The 23386-nt window shown below is 56.8% G+C and overlaps 1 protein-coding gene across 12 annotated transcripts in view; it reads right to left on the reverse strand.

Moving 5' to 3' along the window:
- The window catches only part of ARHGEF10L (Rho guanine nucleotide exchange factor 10 like), a 152675-nt gene that overhangs the window by 2043 nt on the left and 127246 nt on the right, over positions 1-23386 (reverse strand). For all 12 annotated transcript variants that reach the window (XM_046660364.1, XM_046660363.1, XM_046660362.1 and 9 more), the window contains 2 exons: positions 7771-7945; positions 317-439 (listed from right to left, as the gene is read on the reverse strand). In XM_046660364.1, coding sequence (XP_046516320.1) covers positions 317-439; positions 7771-7945 — 298 coding nt within the window. The remainder of the gene's footprint in view (positions 1-316; positions 440-7770; positions 7946-23386) is intronic.

Raw genomic sequence — 23386 nt, forward strand, 5'->3', positions numbered from 1 at the left:
AGAAAGGGGCCCAGCAGAGCCACTATCATTGGTCAGGTGTCCCAGCCAATCCTCAAACCATCTGGCCAATATGCACTACTGTCCCCATTTGCCAGATCAGGAAACTGCGACTCAGAAAAAAGGTGGGAGCCTGTGGGGCTGGGATGATTTAATTCCACTGTGCCACAGTGCCACCTGCGATGACAGGATGTTGGAGAGCAGACCCCCAGGCCCACATAAGAAGAGAGTGTAAACATCTGGGCACAAGATTCACCCTCTCCTGGCCACTTGCAGCCAACTTCCCTGGCCCTGCCAAGACCGGCTCCCCGAGGCTCACCTGTGATCTTCGGGATGCCTTCCAGCCGAGGCACAGGCAGCAGGACGATGACACCCTGGTCGGTGCCCACCCAGAGCAGACCTTGGCAGATCAGGAGGCTGGTGACACACAGCTGCTTCTGGCCTGCGGAGAGAGAGGCCAAGCGTGAGCAGTGCACCCTCCTTAGGGATGCAGTGGGTTCTGGGTACCACTCAAGGTGAGGAAACAGCACAGTCCGGGCTCCTCCCGTGAGATGAGCAAGAAGCTGGATGGGGTTGTGGCTAAGACGTGGGGCTGGGAGGCTGACCTGGCTGGGGTCTGGGCCCTGGATGCCCCAGCTGAGCGCTCCCCCAACCCAGCCTCAGTTGCCTCCTGTGTAAAGTGAGGCTGCAAAGAGGTGACACCATAGCTCCCAGTGCTGGCCATGTGAACTCTCAACACTCAGTGGCCAAGTTATATGGCACAAAGCGTAGGCCAAGGGCAGCCCGTGCCAGGGACATGACCGACCAGCTGGGGAGTGAAGCCAGGGAGGCCCGGGGTGGTGCAGGTTTGAGGGTGAGGCAAATATTGGTGCAGATGGCATGCATGGGAGGGGGCCGGGGTGAGGTGGATGCAGGGGGCATGGCAGTCTGTTGCCACCCCAGGGTTTCCTGCCCTGGCTTGACATTTTGCCATGTGGGCCCTTGCTTCAGTGAGCGCACAACACACCCTACAGGCCCCAGGCCTCACGGCGCAGGGACGACCCAGTGCCAGGAACTAGCATGTTTGTGATGTCAGCCGAGATCAGCCTTTGTGTGCCTATCCCCTGGGCGCTGTCTCTTCATTTTAGCGAGCACAGCGATGGCAGGGAGGGTGGGCTCCCCCTGCTCTGCAGGGAGAAGCAGTGTGGACTGCACAGCACAGCGGCTGAAAGCAGGGCTCTGGGGCCAGGCACTGGGTTCAAACCCCAGCTCTACCACGTCCTAGCTGTGTGACCTGGGGCCAGCCCCTAAACCTCTCTGTGCCGTGGTTTCCTCACTTGCAAAAGGGGGCGATATCATCATGGAAAAATGATGGTATTTCACAGCCTCGTCCCGAGGATTAACTGAGTCGATGCACGTGAATCACTGGGCCAGCGCCTGGCACGTGGCGCGCACGGACACGTGCTGTCTGCCATCATTGTTCTGCTGATAACAGTTCCGGTCACCGGGAACGGGCGTGAGGGAGAGGCTGGGAGCGGCCTCGGCCTTTCCAAAGGGCTCTCTCGCTTCTTGCCTGAATCTTTCGGCCCTTCTGAGAGGGGCTTGTTTTCCCCTCGAAGGAAATTCAAACTCATGCCACGTATCACGGCAATAGCAGTGCCGCGTGACACGAGAAACGACGCTCGGGGCGGCAGTTCTCAACCTGGGCGTGAGCAGCACCCCCAGGAGGACTTAGACCGAGGGGCCGACCCCCAGAGCGGAGGCCCCAAACTGCACTTGCAGCATGTCCCCAGGTGACACGGATGTGGCTGGCCCAGGGACCGCGCTGTGAGAACCTCTGCTCCAGCGTGTCTAAAGCACCCGCGGACTTGCTCTGCTCCCACGTGGGCCCTGCAACAGCTGAGAGGTAGCAAGATATGGATGTCACGCCCATTTCCCAGATGAGCAGACTGAGGTCCAAAGAGATCCCCCCCCACCGCTGGTGAGCACAGGGGGAGGGGCAGCGCTCAGGCCTGCCGCCGATGACCCCCCAACGCTTCTGTCGCCTCCCCACCATTGCACAAACCAGGCGTATGGGCTTCCTGTGCGGAGCCAACAGCCTCAGAGGAGAATGGTAGGGCTCCGCGGTCACCGGAAGGGGGGTTGCTGTCTAACGCAGCCAGCTACACCATTACCGTTCACTCGGCACTCGGAACATCCCTGGTGCCTACTGTGTGCAGGACTCGGCACTCAGTGCTGGAGGCACAGTGGGAACCACACACACAAAGTTCTGCTCTCGAGGAGCAAACACTCTAGAACTTTCTGCAATGATGGAAATGTTCTCTACCACGCTGTCCGATTCGGTAGCCGTCAGCCACCTGTGCCTCCTGAGCACTTGAAACGTGGCTGGTGGGACTGAGGGACTGAACGTTTTATTTCATTTCATTTTAGTTTTAATCGTGGCTACCGTATTGGACAGCATAGCCCTGGAGAGGGGAAAGGAAATGAAAACAGAAATGAGGAACCTAAATACTGGGCAGAAGATTCAAATGGGGCAACGGGGCAGAGAGAGGGCAGGAGGCTTCCTGGGTTTGTGCCTCACTCTGCTTTCCAGAAGGATGGGGAGGCAGATGTGAGGATGCGAGATCTGGATGACAAGGAGGAGGCAGCGACACTAAGACCTGAGCTAAGGACCGGGAGACAGCACGTGCAAAGGCCCTGTGACAAGAATGAGTTTGGCGGGTCAGTAAAGCCAGTGCAGCTTAGGGACAGAGGTAAACTCAAGATGAACGGGGGGAGATCAGAAGAGAGGATGGGCCAAGGTCAGGACTGCGACTGTTCATTCCAAGTGTGATCAGAAGCTACTGGAAGGTCTAAGCAGGGCAGCGATGTGACCTGATTTTAGAGGGGCATTTTAGCTGCAGTGATGGAGGATGGGGGGACGGTCAAGGAGACCAGAGAGGCCGAGATGGTGGCAGCCGAGACACAGTGGCAGCAAGGAGATGAGGAGAGGCCACCACATTTGAGACCTGTTTTGAAGCAGAACAACAGACCTGTTGACAGACTAGAGTGGGAGGAGAGAGAAGGAGAAGCAGCGAGGACAACTCCGAGGTTTTCGCCTCGAGCTGCTGGGTGCACGGTGGTGCCGTCGCCTGCGATGGCGGGGAGCAGGCTCGGGGAGGAAGCCTGAGCTCTCTACCGGCTGTGCGGTCTGAGGTGCACATGAGACATCCAAGTGGAGCTGTCAGCAGGCGGGGGATACACAAGCCCGGCGACGTGATGCAAATCAAAGTCATATTCACGGTGTTGATTCAGTGGAAATGCAAAGCACACTGAAAAAATGCTGGTTCATCATTTGACAATGGGGACAATATCACTGCAGGCTCTGGGTGTCCGCGGAACTGGGTTCTGCCCCACGCCTGCGTCAGTTCAGAAAGTACAGGCTCCAGGCTCCAAGGACGCCTCCGGTCGGGCAGTGGTGCTCCCAGCCCTCGTGAAACCAGACAGCAAGAGGCGCAGGCTGTGCGCCCCCTCTTGTCACCACCTGCTCAAGGTCTGTCAGGCCTCCACTTTTCTCTCTGCTTGTTTCCTGTTTGCCTCCCCAGATGCGAGCTCCAGGAGGGCAGAAGCTCCTGTGTGCCCAGAGCTGATGTCCCCGGCTCCTGGCTGAGAAGCCGGTCCCGGGGCAGACGCTTCAGACTGAATGAGCCAGTGAATGAACGAAAGACAAGTGAAAAAGGACGGGTTGATGTCACTTACTAGCTGTGTGAATGACAGGTCGTTTTCTTCCTCTCATCAGTCAATGGGTATTATTAACCTACCTTGCTCGATTTTATGATCGTTAGAATTATATATGTGCACGCGGTCGCGCGTCACGTAACGACAGGGATGGGTCCTGAGAAATGCGTCATCAGGCGATTTTTGCCGTTGTGCGAACATCACACAGTGCGCTTGCACACACACATACCTAGATGGTACAACCCGCTACACACCTAGGCTGTATGGCACTAACCTTATGAGACCACCAGCGTCTATGCAGTGCGCCATCGACCACATCGCCGTTATGCAGCGCATGACTGTGTATACACTACACACACAGTAACTATAAATATATGAGTGTATATAATACATACACACAGTTGAGCACAGCCCTTAGCCCACAGTATACAGCCAATAAATGGAGGCTATTAGGATAATGTTTGTGATTATTGCTGGACTCTAATATCTTAAGATCAGCTCCATCAGAGCCATAAACCCACAAAAATAATAAAGCCACGAAAGGGAATGTGGCAAATTTCTCATCTCCTGTGCCTTGCCTCCTTTTCCAGGGCCTCTGGGGCCTCGAGACCAGCAGGAGCCCGTTTCCCGATGCCCCCGCAGAATCTCGGCCCCCACGTCCCAGGCAAACACGGCAAGTGGAAGGCAGGCGGCGAGAAAGCGAGGGACGCCGGAGTCGGAGAAATGACTTCATCTGCAGACCTCATTCCGGGGCCCTTCCTCCTCCCCCTTCCGCCTCGAGGAAAAGAGCAGGCACTTCACAAACAGTCCGAAAGCCAGAAAAAAATTCTAATGGTGGATAAATATTTTATCACAGGGGCCTAATGCAGCCGTGTTCGACTCACCCCAGCCATCTATCTGGAGATATACAACTTTAAAAAGCTCGGGCTCCCAGAGAACATTTTATTAATGACCTGTCTAGTTAGAGGAGGAGGGAATTTGGGTTCAAAAACGCATTAATACGAGTCGGGTATGCGAGTGGAAGAAAGGGGTCGGGTCGGGGCGGGGCGAGGGGAAGGATGCGTGATAAATTTTTAACATGGCCTTAAAAAAATCCACACTTAGCGGAAGAACAAATTTATCACTAATTATGCAATTATTTCATTTGATGGCTTGAGGGAAGTAAAAATACTAAAAAACCTTTTAAAAATATCTCTGATAAAGAATTTAAGAACCTGCTCTGCTGCTCCTCTGCCAGGCGCAGCGTGGGCTGGCCCGGGCCACCTCCTCCCGGGTTTGGGGTCCTGGCCTGACAGGGCCCTGGCCTCCCCCACGATGCTGACTGAGAACCGTCAGGGCTGGGGGAGGAGGCCCAGGGCAGTAACTCCTTGGGGACCTCTGGGAAGCCTGGCACCCGAGAACCTCAGCCTCCGCCCCAGACGTGGCCAGGGTCCAGGCCCAGGGTGGCCTCTGTCTGCTCAGAGGCAGCTGATATGGCGGGAGGGGCACTGACCGGAGGGAGAGGGCTGAGCAAGGAGGCCCGAAGGAGATGCACGGCCAACGGGCTAGTGCGACGAGGGGCAGGGTGGCCAAGGCGATGAGGATGAAGATGAAGGTGACCGCACCGTCATGGACTGGACTCACTTGAGCCAGGGACGGTGGGGCGCTGTCCTTGCACCGTCTCAGGTAAGGCCACGCCTCCCTGAGGCAGGGACCAGGGATCTGAGAGGGTCCCCACTTGATCCCGGTCACAGAGCTGGAAGGCCGAGCTCAGACTCAAATCTCAGCTCCCCGTTACATAGATGGGGAAACTGAGGCCCGGGAATGGGGAAGCTGCCCAGTAAGTCTGTGAGAGCTGCGATTCAGTCCTGACTCTGGGCTCCTCAGCGGTGTGACCTCAAGCCAGTCATTGAACCTCCTGGGCCTCAGTTTACCTGGCTCTGAAATAATGGTAATGATAACGAATGCCCTTCCTTCTGTAAAGGGTAACTAGAAAGAACAAGTCAGTCGACGGACGTGCAGACGCATTTTAAACACACACAGCGAAGTCCATCCCGCCGCTGGGGGCTGATGTTTCGCCTGCAGCCGGGCCTGTCTACAAATCCTGCCTCCGACTGCGGGATCAGCTGCCGCTCCCTCTCACCTCCTCTGCCCCCAGGGGTGAGGCCAAGAAGATGAAAAAGGCCCATAAGATTATCGGTTTTTTTATGCTGTTCCACTAACTTGAAATAACTCAGCTAACAGCATAAATATGGAAATATTTTTGTGATATGAAGAAATTTTTATTGTAGTTAAAATGTATTTACCTTGACTAATGGCCAAATACTATGAAACGCAATGAAACAGAGAGAGAGAAAAAAGAAAGAGAAAGAGAGAAAAGATGCATAGCCAGGTCCCACAGGCCCCTGCACCACCCCTAGGGACTGTGTCAGGGAGCCGTGTATTCTCCTGGGGCACCTGCCACGCCCCAGGCCCGGGCAAGCTGTCCTGCCATGCCTGATGGCATTAACCCCAAGCCAGGAACTGTCTCCCATCCCATAGAGAGACCAGGGGCTCCAGGTCAAAACACCTGCCCGAGACCCCCCAGCGGCCCAGCCAGGACTCCAGCCACCTCCTCCTCCCCCGTTACACACAGAGACTCCGAAGTCAGTCTGACCTCATGTGACTTCCGGTCCCGCCTCTGGGCCGCTACAAGCCACATTACCCTCCCAAACAAACCTCAGTTTCTGCATCTGGACAATGGGGACAATGAGACCCTGTACGTAAAGCACATGGGACCCAGCTCCCCGTAGGGCTTGTGGCAGGAAGGCATCTATTATACACTATTGCTATTGTGGATGATCTTGTTGACAGTGACCACCACCCCCTCTGGCCACCAGTCCAGACTCAAGGACAGTGGTGACTGGCCAGGAGGAAGCAGGAGCAGGAGCGATCTCTGGGCGCCCTACCTGGAGTTATGGAGCAGGTCTCTGGGGTAAGACAGAGGCCCCTACCCCAGCCCCTGACGTGCTGGCTGACGTGCCTGCGCTTGGCCCAGCCCCAGGAGACAGGGGGATCAGGCCTCAGCTCAGCACTCGGCTGCTTCCAGCCTCCGCCACAGCCCATCTGCCGAGTTCCTGTGACAGTTAGCTCCAGGCCCAGCCTACCGTGCCCGCTCTGTGCCCCGGGCCCTGGGGCCCTTCAGCTCTCCTAGCTGCGGAACCCACCCAGCCCCTGGGGCTTGAACAGGATGGAGCCTCTGCGTCCTCCCAGATCAGCCACCAGTCAGCTTGTCTGTCTAGTGGAAGCTGGGCCCAGCGGGCAGGAAAGGCGAGCCGACACCTGCTGGCCCTGTGGGCCACTCTGAAGCCAGCGGGGGTGGGAACAGGCCCTGAGCAGGCGTCCACCCAGCTCCCTGCCCCACAGCCTGCGGGGGCCTGGGCAGTGTCTCGGGCAGCAGATGCTAAGGGAGTTGACTGCAGCCAGGTCCACGGGGGTCCTCGGGCCAGGGCAGTGTGCATGTGAGCTCTGATCTCGATCCTTCTCTGTCACTCCTCCGCACCACACGTCCCAAACAGCTATGCAGGCAGAAGCAAGGGCCCCAGGGGGATGCTGTCTTGGCCCTTCGGCCTCCCTGTACCTCCAAACCCCGGCCGGCAAACTTTCTTTAAAAAACCTCTAAGGAAAGAGATCTTGATCGGCCTTCTCTCTTTCCCTTCACCTTATTCTGAAGGTGATTTGAGGCAGAATCTGGTTTTTGGTCAACCTGAGGAGTGGCAGGTGTCGACGGGCCTGGGTTCCCGTAGATGCCTGATGGGAGAACCGGCTGAGCTCGGAGCCTCACTTCCTGTGAGCCCAGCCTGCGGGGATGCGGTGAGAGGGAGCACGTGACAACAGCACGAGGGGCTTCGGAATGACAGGCCTGGGTTCCAATCCTGACCCCGCTGCCCCTCTCCTGGAGGCCCAGTTTTCAAGGCTGACCGCAGGCTGCCACGAGGACTAACAAGCTGGGCTGGCCAGGACGCACCTCTGCCTGGCCGTGGAAGGTGCTCCCGGAACGTCAGCTCCTCCCTCCACAGACGGGGACGGCGGGACATGACGCCCCAGCAGCAGCCTCACCTGGCAGGAGGAAGGTGGTCCTGGTGGCGATGTTGATCTCCTGCAGATGCTCCAGCGTCTCGGTGTGGAAGAGGCGGATGGAGGAGCCGGCGGAGAAGGCCATCCAGACGCCGCTGCCCGCCTTCACCATGTGTGTCACGCTCACGGCCTCGTCCTGGTGTGCCTCGAAGCTTTGCTGCAGCACAGAGGGATGGGTGTTGGTGCCAGGCCAGGGCCTGCCAGCCGAGCCTCTGGGGGCCAAGCTAATCCGGCCCCTGCCTGACCAGAGTCAGGAAACCGGAGAGCCCAGCAGTGGTGTGCTGGCAAATGTTTAACAGATGGGGGTGGTCCTGGTTTGCCGGGTCTGCCGATTCCCACAGTGCAAACACTTCTAACGTGGCCCACCTCAAGCCATCTGCACAACAGCACTGAACAAGGAGCAGGGGAAGGTGCCCACACACTCTGCTCCCGGGAGGTGACAGGACTAGGCTCGAGCGTGCCACTGTGACACGAGGGAACCAGAGCCGAAAGTCAGTGGAAGAGGAAGTGGGAGCTCGAGGATATTATCCAAAGTTACAAATGCGGCCAACAGAATTGTCGGGGACGGGAGGCTAGTCGTGTAAGCCAAATCCTCATCTTTCACAGCGGGAGGCAACACCCGATGCCCAAAATTGATTAAGTCAAAAAACAGCAGGACCCACAACTAGAATATACAACTATGTACCAGGGGGATTTGGGGAGAAAAAGCAAAAAAAAAAGGAGGAGATTGGCAACAGTTGTTAGCTCAGGTGCCAATCTTTAAAAAACAAAAAAAGAAACAGCAGAGCAGACAAGTCAGAGTCACGAGGAAAGAAAGGGCCAGGAGGATGAAAACAGAACGGGTGGAAGGGTTCTCTCCCAGGAAGCAGGGCTGGGGCCGGGGCATGGTAAGGGCCTTTCTAGATAAATCATTCCATGCGATTTGATTTTTTATTTTTTTACCGGCGTATGTATAATTTTGATCTTTTAAAAAAAAAACACTCCTTTTTAAAGAGAGGAGAGACATGGTCAGGGTTCCCATCAACTGCAGAAGAAAGTTCCAGCTCCCCAACTCGGCATTCCAGGCCCCAGCTCTGCCCCAACCCCTGCCTTCCCTCAAGGCTCCCTGTGCTCCAGGCCAACCGGAGCCTGGGCCTGAGCAATGCTCAGGATGGACCACGATGCTCAGGATGGACCACGATGCTCGGGATGGACCACGATGCTCGGGATGCAGCACGATGCTCGGGATGGACCACAATGCTCAGGATGGACTACGATGCTCAGGATGCAGCACACTACCACACCTCCGCCCTCACGATGACCTGTCTGCAACGTGCATCGCCCACTGCCCTCCTGGGAACAGCTTTACCACGTCTGAAGACCCCCATTCAGGGCGATGTCCCTCTTCCACGAGGCCTGCCCCAGCCGCCGGGACCCCAGCCACTTTGCTCTGCGTGCCATATTCCACCCTCTCATCTGGCGACACCTATACCACAGTGGCTCTACTCAGCCGCTCCTACACTGGACTATGAACTCCAAGGACAGACACTAAGCCGTAGGCCCTTTGACACCCCCCTGCTCGGCACAGGGCCCAGCACACAGGAAAATTCGGTCAAAGGATGAATGGATGAATTCCATCTACGACATCCAGTCATTACTCAGTACAGAAGCTCCAGCACAGCAGACTAGAAACAACCTAAACGCCCAACCACTGGGGACAGTCGGGTAGCTCTGCTGTATCCACAGGGTACCGTCCCTCATCCACTCAAAATCACGTTTGCAGAGAATGTGTGATGAATGTGGAAAAACGTGAATGTTATAGGCTGCAAGCAAAAAAAGGCCACATCCACAAAAGAAACTAGAATCAAAACAAAGAGACAGCCCACCAATTGGGAGAAAATATTTGCAAATCATAGATCTGACAAGCGGTTAATCTCCACAATATATAAGGAACTCACACAACTGAACCATAAGAAAGCAAACAACGCAATCAAAAAATGGGCAGAGGAGATGAACAGACATTTTTCCAAAGAAGATATACAGATGGCCAACAGGCACATGCAAAGATGTTCAACATCACTAATCATCAGGGAAATGCAAATCAAAACTACACTAAGATACCACCTTACGCCTGTTAAAATGGCTATAATCACTAAGACTAAAAATAACAAATGTTGGAGAGGCTGCGGAGAGAAGGGAACCCTCATACCCTGCTGGTGGGAATGCAAACTGGTGCAGCCACTGTGGAAAACAGTATGGAGATTCCTCAAAACACTAAAAATAGAACTACCATACACCCAGCTATCCCACTACTGGGTATCTACCCAAACAACTTGAAATCAACAATCCAAAGTAACATACGCACCCCTATGCTCATTGCAGCATTATTCACAATAGCCAAGACATGGAAACAATCTAAGTGCCCATTGACAGATGATTGGATAAAGAAGATGTGGAATATATATACGATGGAATACTACTCACTCAGAAAAAAAGACAAATTCATCCCATTTGCAACAGCTTGGAAGGACCTGGAGGGAATTATGCTTAGCAAAATAAGCCAGTCTGACAAACATCAGATGGTTTCGCTCATATGTGGAGTATAAACAAGCACATGGACAAAGAAAACAGTTCAGTGGTTACCAGGGGAAGGGGGTGTGGGGTTGGCACAGGGGGTGAAGGGGAGCACTTACATGGTGACAGACAAGAAATAATGTACAACTGAAATCTCACACTGATGTAAACTATTATGAACTCAATAAAAAAAAATTGGAAAAAAAAAAAGGCCACATCCCAAATTGTGGGAGGGGGAGGGGCAGGGAGGAGAAACCCACACACAGGATTATTCCAGGGGCAGGACCTGGTGGTTTTCCTCCTTTGCAGTTTTCTGTTTTTCTATAAAAGCATGTCTTGGGTGGAAGCCCGAGATGCAGGAAGCTGTTGGACAGAACATGTATTTGGAATTAAACCTGCTTTTAAATCTCATTTCCTCAATAGCTTCAGGGGCCTGGGCCTCAGTTTCCCCATTTGTCATGAGGGTTATAGGAACCTGGCTGAGGGAGAGCCGGGCACAGGCTGGTTCCTAACATGGTCTCACTTATTCAACAGATTCTTGAGCTCCTACTATGTGGGGCATGGGTCTAGGTGCTGGGAGTATAGTGATGAACGAGATAACCAAGGGGCCTGCTCTCGTGGAGCACCCGTTCCCAGTGAGAGACAATTAAAACAAATAAACAGATAAAGGTGACTCCACATAGTGATGACCACTGCATGAAAAAAGTGCTGGGAGCCACTAAGATTGGGGGCTCAGGGAAGGTGCCTCTGGGAGGGAGCATTTAGTCAGAGAAATAAAAAATCAGTCCTGGATGATGGGGTGGGGAGGGGGCAAGCATTCCAGGCAAAGGGCATGGCAAGTGCAAAGGCCCTGGGGCAGGAATGAACTTGCTGTGTTTGAGAACCAGAAACCGGGTCAGTGCAGGGGAACACGATGCTGAGACAGAGGTGGGAGAGGTGGGCAGGGGCCGGATCACGCCAGGTGGACTGAAAGTCCACGGTGAAGAGTATAGATTGTGTTCAAGTGCAGAGGGGGCGGAGCTGGTAAGGGACATGATCAGATTTACCCTGGAAAGTGCAGTTCCACAGCTGTGCGGCAGGAGGCTGGAATTCTGAGTCTCGCTTGAGCTTAGCAAGTGAGAAGCAACAGTAAAACGACTCTGTTTCTTTTGCCGCAAAGTTCTTGCAACCTGGACTTCAGTCCCAACTCCATCCCGGCTCAAATCACCAGGAACTTCCCCCCCGAGATAAAGACGCTGCGGGGGTCTCCATGGGGAGCCAGGCCAACGAACCCGGTGCTCATCCCCATCAGGATGCGGGGCCCAGACGGGCAAGACTGTGGGACGGCCAAGGAAATCGCTTTTTCTGAGCCGGTCCCCAGTGCCTGAGCTCTGTGGCTCAGGGTGGGGTGACCCAACAGGCTGGGGGAATAGGAAGGTTAGGGATCCCAGAGGAGGGGCAGCGAGAGGCAGAGCGAAGTCCCTTCTCCCCTCACGCAGCCTGCTCTCAGGCGGGTCCCAGCTCGCAGCTCGCCCCTGACTGGGGGGACCCCAGAGCAGAAGCTGCAGCTGCCTCTCAGACAGAAGTTTGCCAAGGACAGGAGCATGTGGTCCCCATCAAACTGGGGGCCCCCAGGGGCAAGGAGGGGGTCTCATATTGGGCTGGACACTCAGAGGGCAGGGAGCTATTTCCTCCCTCGGACTGGGGGCTCAGACTAGGGCCTCCTGGGGGGTGGGGGTCACTGTTCCTCTTTCCTCAGCACCCCTCCCCCGGCCCCAGTGAAGGCCCAGGTGCTAGAGGCTCAGCCAGCGAGCCTCTGGGATTTGGGGGGGCCAGCCCCGTCACGGCCGCCACAAAGCCAGGCCCAGGCCATGCAGTGCAGGGGGAGGGGCGGAATTTCCTCTCTCTGGCCTCTCGCCCCCAGATCTGCTGCCCACAGCCTGGCAGCACCAGCTTTCAGTGCCCTTTTCTCAAGAGGAGCACTCCTTCAAGGAAACCCATGGGGTGGGGGTGGGGGGGTGGTGTTATCTTCCTGAACCAGCCTGCACTGGAGACATCTTTCCTGAAGGCCTGACTCAGGCAGAAGTCCTGGTTCAAACAGGACACCTCCTGGGGGCCTCGCTGGGAAAGGCCAGCCCTAGAACCACCCACCCCAGTCACAGATGAGACACTGAGGCCGTATCCCACTTCCCGCAGTGCCCGCCGTCAGGAGCAGATGGATGAACGGCTGGGGCGGCGGGATGCAAGTGGGCACCCAACCTGCTTTGTCTGCAGACTTTTCCCAAAAACAGCATGCCTGTACTTGCACACGAATGCACAAATGCACACATGCACTCACAGGAAGGCACGTGCATGCTCACACGGGTGCAGCGAGACTGCTGTCCCACGCCCGCGGGAAGGTCGGAAGCTTTTCCTGACTCCGAAAAAGCCAGCCATGCTGGAACTGAGAGCCTGGAACCATGGAAAGCCGCCCCTGAATTTGCAGCCAGTCAGCCCTGCGTGCCACCGTCAGAATCTAATTAAACGAGAAGTCAGCGGCAGAAATCCAGGCTCATTTCTCCAGAGGCATAACAAGTCTGTCTCTAGGCCCGGAGGGCTTTGCACAAGGCCTGTGCAAACCTGCCAAGCCCAGGGGCAGGGCGGGTGGGGAAGAGGCAGGAACAGATACACAGCAGCAGCTCCAGCCCCAGCCCCGAGCCCTCAGGCCTCAGTTACCTCCGGGCTCCTTAGGACCCCTCCCCACACCAAGAGCTTGATGGTGGGAGCCGGGTCCTGGGAGTCCCGACTGGCCTCCTGGGCACACCGGGCAGGAGTGGGTGGCATGCTGGTACACAGGTACAGGGAGGTGGGGGGCCGAGGGAGCTGAGCACAGCACCCCTGGGTGGGGGCAGGCAGCAGTGAGGCCCAGCACTTGCTGCCCACTGGGCTCGCTGCTGACAAGCCCGCAGATCATTTTGTTTCCCAAATGTGGAGTGTTCACTTGCCCAGGGAGGAGCTCAGAATTAACTGGAAGGGACCCTGTCAGGCCATCAAGCTCTTCTTTCCTCCCAACCAGGGTCGGGTGAAAGGCTGCCCACCTGGCACCCCAACTCCAGGCCACGGCTTCCCATAGCTCACCTCTGGACCCCTCCTCTAATCCCTGGCCGGTCTTGGGGGCCCAAAATGGGGGCCGCCTTACCCTCTAATGGGCCTCACTCCCCCTTGTCCCTCAGGAAGGCCCCCTGCCCACCCGCTGCCAGCCCAGTCGTGCTCCTCTGCTTGTCAGGAAGGCCCGGTGCTTCCTGCCCTCTCGGCCCCTGTGGTCCAGGCATGGCTGTTTACTGGTGGCTTATCATGCACCAGGAACTGTTCCGTTAGGATGATGTTCTGGACCAGCGGGCTGCTAACAACCGCCCTCGGGCAACAATGGCCTGCCACCCGCTTTGGTGAACCACGTTTTACTGGAACATGGTCACATCCACATAGAAAGGAGTCCATTCAAGGAGGCCGGGAACTCAGCACTTAAGGACAAAAAGATCTGCAAAGACATCCAGAACTTTACTCAGGAGGCATGATGGTGGGGGTGGAAGCGGTACAGCGATTCTGAAACTGCGTGGTGTGACTGAAGGAGCCTGATGTTATCACTGGGAAGCGGGGTTTCACGGCGAGGAAAGAGTCAAGTGTGGAGAGAAGTCAGGGAGAGCCCTACGATCTCAGATCGGGATGAGAGCCATGAGCGTGAACATAGATCCTTTCTCCTGGCTCTGTCCACAGAAAGGTCTGGAAGCAATGACTCCCCGGCAGCAGGGAGCACACAAGGTCTTGATCTCTGAACACCACTCCCCACCAAAGGGAACCAGCCGGACACCCTGAAGAAGCGGCTGATTCGGGCGGGGAAGTACAGGTGAGCCTAGAACTTCTCCCGATGCAGGAAAGCAGAGAAGTGCTCGAGGAATGATGGGGAAGCGGCCAAAGGACCAGGAGCCAGCACAAGGGGCTCCTAGGCCAAATTTGAGGCAAATGAGCATGAAAAACAATAGTGAGGGTCCTGGATTATAGCACACTGGACTTGGAAAAGAATCTGTGTGTCTGTAGCGGTCGTAAAGGAAGGGGGATCAAGTGGAAGAGAAACTCCTCTTTAACAAGGAAAGTTTGCCGAGGAACAGGATATTCACCTGCAGTCTGCCTGGTAATTGCAAAGGGAAAGCGGTGCCTTTAGGATGAGACGATCAGGACAGGACTGGCCACCCTGCATTTCCCACTGCCTCCTCGCACCACGCGGTGGGAGGTGCCTGGGCTCCCTCCAAGGAACCTGGCCAAACACTGGAATCTCATCAGGAGGGAACATCAGGCAATTCCAGATTGTGGCACCTTTTATAAGACACTGGCTGGGACTTCTCAAAAAAAGTCGTTATCATGGAGACCAGAATAAAAAACAAAACATAGGGATTATTCTAGATTAAAAGGACACTCAAGAGACTTGACAACCAAATGCAACATGGGATCCCAGCAGGATCCTGGAGGGGGCTGGGAGGAGAAGCTATGACAGACATTTGGGGACAACTGGGAAAACACAAATATGGACAGGGTATTGATGTTAAGCCCCGGGGACGGTAACACTACTGAGGTCCCGTAGAAGAGCCGTGCTGAATCGTCTTTAGGGTTAGGGAAATGATGTCTACAACTGACTCTTAAATGGTTTACCTGTGTGGACATATAAAATGGGGGGAGAATTATGGCAAATGGTAACCATTGGTTAACAAGGTGAAGGATATATGTGTCCGTTGTCCTATTCTTTCAGCTTTCCTGTAGTTTGAAATTTTTTTAAATAAAAAGTTGGGGGAAATAGCAAAGTTATGAAAAAAAGAAAAATGCTGGCAGTCAGAGGGGAGAGCCTGGTCTGACCCCCAGCTCCCAGCTGGTCTCTGGCCAGGGAACCGGGGTCTCCTTGCTCATCTGTCAGTGGGAAGAGGACAGCCTGTCTGATGGCAGGGTCAACGGACAGAGTGGCACACCGCGGGAGCAGCCGGAGGCCATTAGGAGCTGGCGGGAGCTGCACCTGCCTACGGCGTCCCGTCCCCTCCGCCCTCTCCTGGCTGCAGGCGTCTGCACAGACGGTTTTAGGTGAGTGAAACAGCCCCAAATAGTGCTGACACAGCCCAGCCTCCAGTCCTACAATATTTATGTACCTCCAGGTGACACTTCTGTGCTTGGTTTCTATAAACTCCCAGGGTGAGCGGCTCAGCACTCAAAGCCATTAGAGCTGAGATGCTGCCACAGAGCCGGGAAACAGCGCTGGGGCTTGGGGGGCTGGGGGCCGCCGAGGAGGCACAAGGCTGGCAGAGCTGCTGCTTGTTGGGCACCTCCTGTGTGCAGGCCTTCCCCACGGGCAGTATGTCACCCTCAGAGACCTCTGCGAAACAGAGGAATGGGCCCAGGTGACCCTGCTGGGCAGGGGCGGAGCTGGGGGGTGGGCCTGAGCTGTGGACCCCATGCTCAGCGCTCTCCCCTAAGCACTGTCATGCAGAGCACCCCAGCAGAGTGTGGGCCTGAAGGCGCTCTGGTCCCCCACTCCCTGCGCCGTCACCACGATGGCCCCGGGAGGCACAGACGACCCACAGAGCACTGGCCAGCACCTTGCCAACGCTGCCTCTGCTTAACGCCCCAGCAACCCGGGAGGGAGGCACCACCATTCCATCCTCATCTAGGAGGCAGGACACCAAAGCTCTGAGAAATCAGGGGTGTGGGGTCACCCCGGCTGGGCGGGAGACTGAGAGTCAGAGGTCAGGCTCCGAGCTGCTGCACTGAGCAGGCAGAGGGGCCGTGTCTTAAAGGCAATTACCACAGCAACTCCTTTCCCTTTCTTATCTACCTTATTCTTATCAACAGTTCACAGCTGAGGAAACAAACAGGGCTGAAGGACGTTTAGGGAATGGCAGAGAGCCAGGATCCCAACTTAGGGTGACGGAGGCGCCCCGGTCGGTCCTGGGAGGCCCCAGTCATAGCACTGAAAGTCCAGCTCTTCCTCTGGGCAAACTGGGCTGGCTGGTCACCCTCACGGGCCTCCAAAGCCCACACCTGACCTCTGAGCCGTGGACAGACACCTTCGTGGGGGGCCCCGTCCAACGCCTCACGCTCGGGATCTGACCTGGTCAGGGCCAAGGGGTCTGGGGCCAGAAGCAGGTCTGTCCTTCCTGATGCATTTCTGGGGGAGGCTTAAGATGAGACGCCCACCTCCACTTCTTACCAGCAAGTCGGTTAATGTCTCTGGGTCTCGGTTTACTCATCTGTAAAGTGGGGGTGAGGCCATTTCTGACGAACAAGAGACTTGATCGGGTGCTGGGGTCCCCTAGCTCAGGGCCACCATGTGAAGCTAGAAGGGAAGGAGAGTGGACATCCCTGCCAGCTCCAAGACTGATAGCCCGTCCCAAACCTTTAACAACCCATTTTGGAATTGATTGTGTAAAATTTGGTACATTTTTCTAGAAAGGTGGTCAATTGTTTTTGCCACCATCTCAAAAGAATCTGTAAGCCACTCTTGGCCCCCCAGACGTTAAAAATGCCTGCATTAAAGCCTATTTGTCACTAGGCACATAACAAGGTGGGCACACATGTTGGGGTTGACCCCCTGGCCACCCCAACCACAACCCAGACCAAGGTACAGAAAGTACCACCGCAGGGAAGGCTGGCCCACTGCAGCCACACCGGCATTTGTCTTTAAAAACTAAACTAAACTGGGGCCAGCACAGTGGTTGAGTTTGCGCGCTCCGCTTTGGTGGCCCGGGGTTCACAGGTTCGGATCCTGGGCACAGACCTAACACAACTCATCAAGCCATGGGGTGGTGGCATCCCACATAAAATAGAGGAAGACTGGCACAGATGTTAGCTCAGGGCCAATCTTCCTCAAGCAAAAAGAGGAGGATTGGCAACAGATGTTAGCTCAGGGCCAATCTTCCTCACCAAAAAAAACTAAGATCCATCATGTATCTGGCTATTCTGGGGGAAGTGGGATATAAAAAGCATCTCAAAGCATGGGCCATTGATATTCTCCTCATTAGTACTATTTAATTTCCCTTTGTTTTCTTCAATTATGCGAGCCAGCCGCACCTGAGGAGGGACGCTGGGCTGTCGACCACCTGGGGCTACCAAGCACCTGGCCTGAGTCTTGTGCCAGCAGCTGCTCCAGCCTCGCCCTGTGCAAGCAGGCGCCAGGATCAGCGCGGTGTCTCTCACGCATATGCACATGGGCGCACACATGTTCTTGCGCACGCACACATGCAGGCTGTCCCCAGGCCCATGCATCCACCTCACTCCTTTCCACCCACCCCAATCTCACTGCACCCACTCCAGGAGGCCTGGTCTGCCACCTGGCCACACTCCTCCTCTCCTGGGCTCCTGGGCTCCGTGGCAGGTGTCTTTGCCCCACAGGGGAGCACGTGCACAGAGGCCAACCCCACATCAGGGTGCCTGCCCTGAGCCGGGCTGGACTTGTGCTGGCCGCTGGTCTCGTCTCACCACCCATACCACGAAGCTCCCTTTTCTCCCCAGGTGTTCAGAGGGAGCCGACGGCCCGCCCTGCGCCTCTGGTCATCAGCCCCACCTCAGAGCCCAGCGGCCATGTGAAGGCCACGGCGAGGGGGCTGGGGTAGCTGGGAGACTGGGAGGCTCGGAGCCCAAGCAGAAGGGAAGAGCTGGTGCAGGAGGGAGGGGTGATGAGGGCAGGGAGACGGAGAGCAAGACGGAGACGTGGGTTCACTGTCTGCACTCGCTCCAGAGGAAAGCACAAGACGGACAAGACAGCATCCCTGCTCACAGGAAACCTGCAGTCCCGTGGGAGGACGCAGGCGCACACATCTACCAGACACAACGGACCACGGGCCTGCGGATAGGGCAGAGGACAGCGCTGCCAGGCCGGGGCCCCGGAGTCAGAAGCCCCCCGAGATTCTGGCTCCACCACCTATGGGGGGGTCCTTGTGATCACGACCCAGTCCCGTAATGACCGCAAAACAGCTGCTGACACTTAACTCTGTTTTGCGTACATCAAGCTGCTTCGTCCTGGGGTAGGTTCTGTAATTATCCCCATTTACAGGTGGGGAAACTGAGGCAATCAGTAGTAGAGCCAGGGGCCAAGGGCAGCCAGCCCAGCTCCGGAGCCCACGCTGACCACCATCTGAGCCCGCTCAGACAAGGTGGCAGGGGCAGCCGGGAATGCCCCGCTCAGAGGGTCCCACTGTGAGGACCCTCCCCAGCCCGGCTGCCAGGCTTGAGACGGCCATCACGTGACCGCCTGAGGGACCAGCCTAAACCTCTGGGGGGGGGTCTCACTCAGTCTGCAAAGACCCCGGAGTCTGGCTGGGGCTCGCCTCTAGCCCGCCCTAGATTAACGTGCAGGGCCCGGCCCTCCTGGGTTCCATCCGTGGCCCTGTGCGTCTTTGCCAGCTTCAGGGGGCTGGGCAGCTGCTCCTTCGGCGTCCGTCCTCTTGGACCCCTGCAGGCAGGCTCAGAGGGGAGAGGAACCAGGAGGGCGGGACACGCGGAGGAGAGGACAGAATGACAGCCGGAGACTCTGGGGGCTCAGACGGAGGAGAACTGCCACCTGCTGCCACCGTCTGCCCCCCTCACCTCCAGTCCCCGTCTGCTCTCCCCCCAGTGTCCCCTCCCACCTGCCTTCCCTCTGCTGTCTCTCTTTTCTCCTCCACGGCTTCACAGAACCTGTTCCCTGAACCAACGGCTTCAAACTACTTTTTTCTTTTTTTTCAAACCATGAAATCCTTTCATCAACCTAAATCTTCCGGGACGGGAAGAGACCAAATATGGAACACAAGAAAGATCTGAGCTCTTCCGGGTGAAGAGAGGGGGGCCTGGAGCCCTGCCCCTTAGCCATCCCCAGCCCCACAAGACATCCCTTGAAATACCTCCTCACAACCCCCAGAGCCTCAGAGCAGAGTCGGGAACCAGCGCCCAGAGTGACTCCTAACCCCTCAACACTCCCCTGGAAAGGGGGTCCTGCAGGATCCCCACCCCACCCCTGCTCCCTATCTTTCACAAGCTTCCGGAGAGGAAGTTCTTCTAAACATCTAACTTCAGTCCTTCCTACTGCTGGAAAACATCCGCCTTCCTCTGGAACTTGCTACTGTCAGAGCCTCCGGGGAGGTCTCCACAACCTTCAGAGAATCCATCTCTCAAGTTCCACCTGCCAACTTTTAATTTAAAAAAATAACAGGATGATGACAATAACAATGACACACAGAAAAAGTTCAGACAAAGCTGCTGAACAGAGACGACTCCAAGTGACGTGACCCCTGACCCGCACGCTCCGGTGGCCTGAACACTGGGGCTCCCGCTTGGCAGCTCCCAGGTGCCTGAGGACTTGGGGAATCTTTCCGCCCTCACGCCAATTTGCATACCATTACCCAAGAAGCTGTGCGCCTGGATTTTGCTTTTGCAAATTCCCACCCGTTTCGTGTCATAAATAAGATAGGAGACAGAAAACTAATACAGCCCCGTGATGCATTATTCATGCTGCGTCACACGGTTGTGATAGATTTACAACAGCTAATACATGCAAACGAAGTTCGGGCACTAAACGTGCAAATTGAGGATGGGGAAGCGGGTGTATGTGGGGATGGGCCGGGGAAATCTGGGACCATTGGCGTTCAGGAACCCAGAGAAGTTTCTTTTCTGGCATGCTTGGTGACAAAAAGTATTAGTGCCGGTCGCAGAGGCCAGTGCCCAGGTGCAGGGGGAGCAGCTGCAGCAGGTGGCGTGGGAGCCCATGCACGGAGGTGATGCAGGAGCTGATGCAAGGAGTGGATGCACAGAGCCCAGGCACAGAGCCGATGCAGGAGCTAATGCTTGGGCCAATGCATGGAGCCAAAGCAGGAGCCGATGCAAGAGCCAATGCACGGAGCCGATGCACGGGCTGGATACATGGGGCCGATGCCCAGGGTGGATGCATGGGGCCGACGCACAGGAGCCAGTGAACGGAGCCTATGCACAGGGCCAACACACGGGGCCGATGCACAGAGATGATGCAAGGCGCTGATGCAATACAGGATTATCCACGGGCTGCACTTTGGGAAACACCTTCATGTGCTCAGTGCCCAGCTCTGAAGTTGGTTAGAATCGAGCCCTCAGTCAATCTTCTGTAGGCCGCCTGCCCACATCTCCCTTCCACAATTATCGGACCCACACAGACGGCCCATCCCTGACGGAAATGCCCTCTGTCCTTCACAGCTCTTTGCTGAGCACCTACCACACGTCAGCCTGGTCTCAGCACCGGGCATATGATGGGAGCAGTGAGAGCTGACTAGGCTGGTCCTGCCCTACAGAGGGTTCCCCAACACATGCCCGTGTCGCTGTGGCCATCGCTGTGAAGAATGGCGGCAGGGGTCACCAGGGTGTGACGCAGGGCGTGTGGAGGAGGGGCAGGTGGTCCAGACAGGCTTCTCCGAGGGTGGGGAGCTGGGGTCTAATGGGAGGGTGTTGCCCCAATTAACCCTCACGACAGCCCTGTGGGGCGGGAGCCGGACCAGTGCCCAAATGCTGACACAAGTTGCTCTGTGTTCTGGCACTTTCCAGACAGGGCCGGGAGCCCTGCCTCTAGGCTGTGCTCCTGCAACTGCACCAAGGAGGCTCTGAGGCACAGGGGGTTGCCATGGAAACACTTCAAGCCTGGCTGGGGGTGGGGGAGGAGGTCAGAGGCAGGACATGGGCCCTGATGTGACACGGCTGTCCCACCGGCCTGAAGCACTGTGCCCTGGGGTGGGGGCCACCGTGGAGCAGGACTGAGCCCTCCCCACCACAAGACCCTCTGACAAGCCCTTTACCCCAATCCCTTCCCGCCGTCTCCGGGTGCAGCCTCCCTGCCCCACATTCCCGAAGGCACAGCTCCCCGCGAGCCCAGTGCGCAAGCCTCCTCCAGCCCAGATTTCACCCTTCCACCCAGAAAGAACGTGTCCCGTGGCACGGCACACTCCTGCCAGCCCACCTTCCACCTGCCCCAAAAGGAGGGGCAGCCTGCGGGCGTCCCACCGACACTGGCGAGAGGTGGCGAGGCACCGGCCCTGGGGTACACAGCGAACGAACAGACGAGGCCCCATATTCATCTGCCTACAGCCCAGTGGGTGCACCGGGACAACAGGCGAGGACAGGGATCAATGCTCTGCCGGGGGAGGTGACAAGACTGTGACGGGGGGTGGAGGTGACTCTGAAGGAGGCATCAGGGCAGGCCCCAGACAAGGTGGCAGCTGAGCTGAGACCGGGGTGACTAGAAGGAGTCGCCCGAGCGAAGCTCCTTGGGACCAGCGTACCAGCCAGGGGGAACAGCAGAGGCAAAGGCCCGGCAGTGGGAAGAGCTTGGCATGTTCAGAGACCAACAGAGGGGCCGGCGTGGCCGGGGAGCAGAGACCACAGACTACAGGTCAAAAGGCCTGCCTTCTGGTCCACTTGCCCATCTGGAAAATGGCCCCGGACGAACTGTCTGCAGAGACTGGAGGATCCAACAGCACCATGAACCATCACAGCCCGGCCCAGTCTCCACCACCCCTCCCCGTCGCTACGGCCGCCCTCCCATTAGCGGGGGTGACAGAGACCCCGGCCCATGCTGGGTTGGGGAGCAGCCTTGCCCGGGCGCCCGGACCAACCCCGACTCGGCAGGGCGCGCCCTGCACGCCACAGCCTCCTGTCAGCCTGTCCCCAGTAAGTTTTTTTAAATTAAGATGCAACAATCATCCCAGAGCCGGCTTCCCCTCCAGCGATCAGTTGAAATGAACTCCAGACGACTGGATTAGACTTTGAAGGTGGCGATCTAGATAATGAACACGGGGATGCGGTGTTGACACAGGCCCTGGTGAGCTACATTATTATTTAACAGGCCACGCTGCTGCCTCCGCTGGGATCAAGGCGCTGAACAAGCAGGTGGGGGCAGGTATCAAATGCAGAGAGAGGCTGCGGGCGCTCGCTCCGCGGGGGACGGGCTCAGCAAGGTCAGACGTGGCCGCAGAGGGCAAGTGGGCCTAACGGAGACAGCCCAGGGCGGGCCCAGCTCAGAGGCCCCTCCCGGGGGGCCGTCCATCACTGGGCTGACTCTGGCCTGGGCTTGCTCTGCCCGGAGCATCCTCCCCGCCTCCTCTCTCCCTTCGCCCATCACAGCCGCCTCCCTGCCCGGCCTAGCTCAGCGGGCCTGACCCCCAAGAACCGCCCCTGCTCCTGTCCCTCCTCCGTCTGGGTCTGGCCCTCATCCCCTGGCTCCCACCAGGTCCAGGTTTACGCCCCCAGGTCTCCTCACACTGGGCTGACACTGAGGGTCCCGAGTCTGCTCCCCACACTGCACTCTGAGCTCTGGAAGAGCTGAGACCAGCTCGTCCTCATTCCTGTCCTTCCAGCACCCTACACGGAGGGCCTGGACATCAGGACGCCCATCTGTACCTCCACCCCAACGATTTACTCAGAGCACCTCTGTGTGAGCTGGACACGGGAGAATCCAAGACGAGCAGGATGCCATCCTTGGCCCGGGAGACATGTTGGTGGACAAGCCCGGCCCATAAACAAATGAGAGTCCCAAGGGTTGCATATGACAGGACAGGAACTGCGGGGGACAACAGAGCCGAGAGGAGACTGGGCCTTCTGCCTACCCAGGTGGCTGGCACGGAGCAGACTCAGGAAGCCGGTACTCAGCTCTCAACTCTGCCTCTTTCCAGCTGTGTGACCTTGGGCAAGTCACTTAACCTTTCTGTGCCTCTGTTTCCTCATCTGTAGAGTGGGAATAATAATGGTACTCATCTCAGAGAGTGGTTGGAGGATTAAATGAGTTAATACACAGAAGTGCCTTAACCCACATCTAGGCCACGCTAAGCACTCAATGTACGTTGTTTATTACTACTTCCTGGGGGCGGAGAAACCAGGGACAGCTCCTCAGAGTTAGGCAGTCCCTAGGTTAACCCCCGCCATGTCCTCGCATTTGGGCCAGAGCCCTGCTAGCCACACCCTCAGCCAACAGCACCTCAGGCCCCTGGCCTGGAGCACCCAGCCGCTCTGGGTGTCTCAGATTCCCCTGGGGGTTTCTCGAGCCTGGGGAGGCGGGGCC

The sequence above is a fragment of the Equus quagga genome, chromosome 5 (assembly GCF_021613505.1).
Source record: "Equus quagga isolate Etosha38 chromosome 5, UCLA_HA_Equagga_1.0, whole genome shotgun sequence".
Taxonomy (NCBI): domain Eukaryota; kingdom Metazoa; phylum Chordata; class Mammalia; order Perissodactyla; family Equidae; genus Equus; species Equus quagga.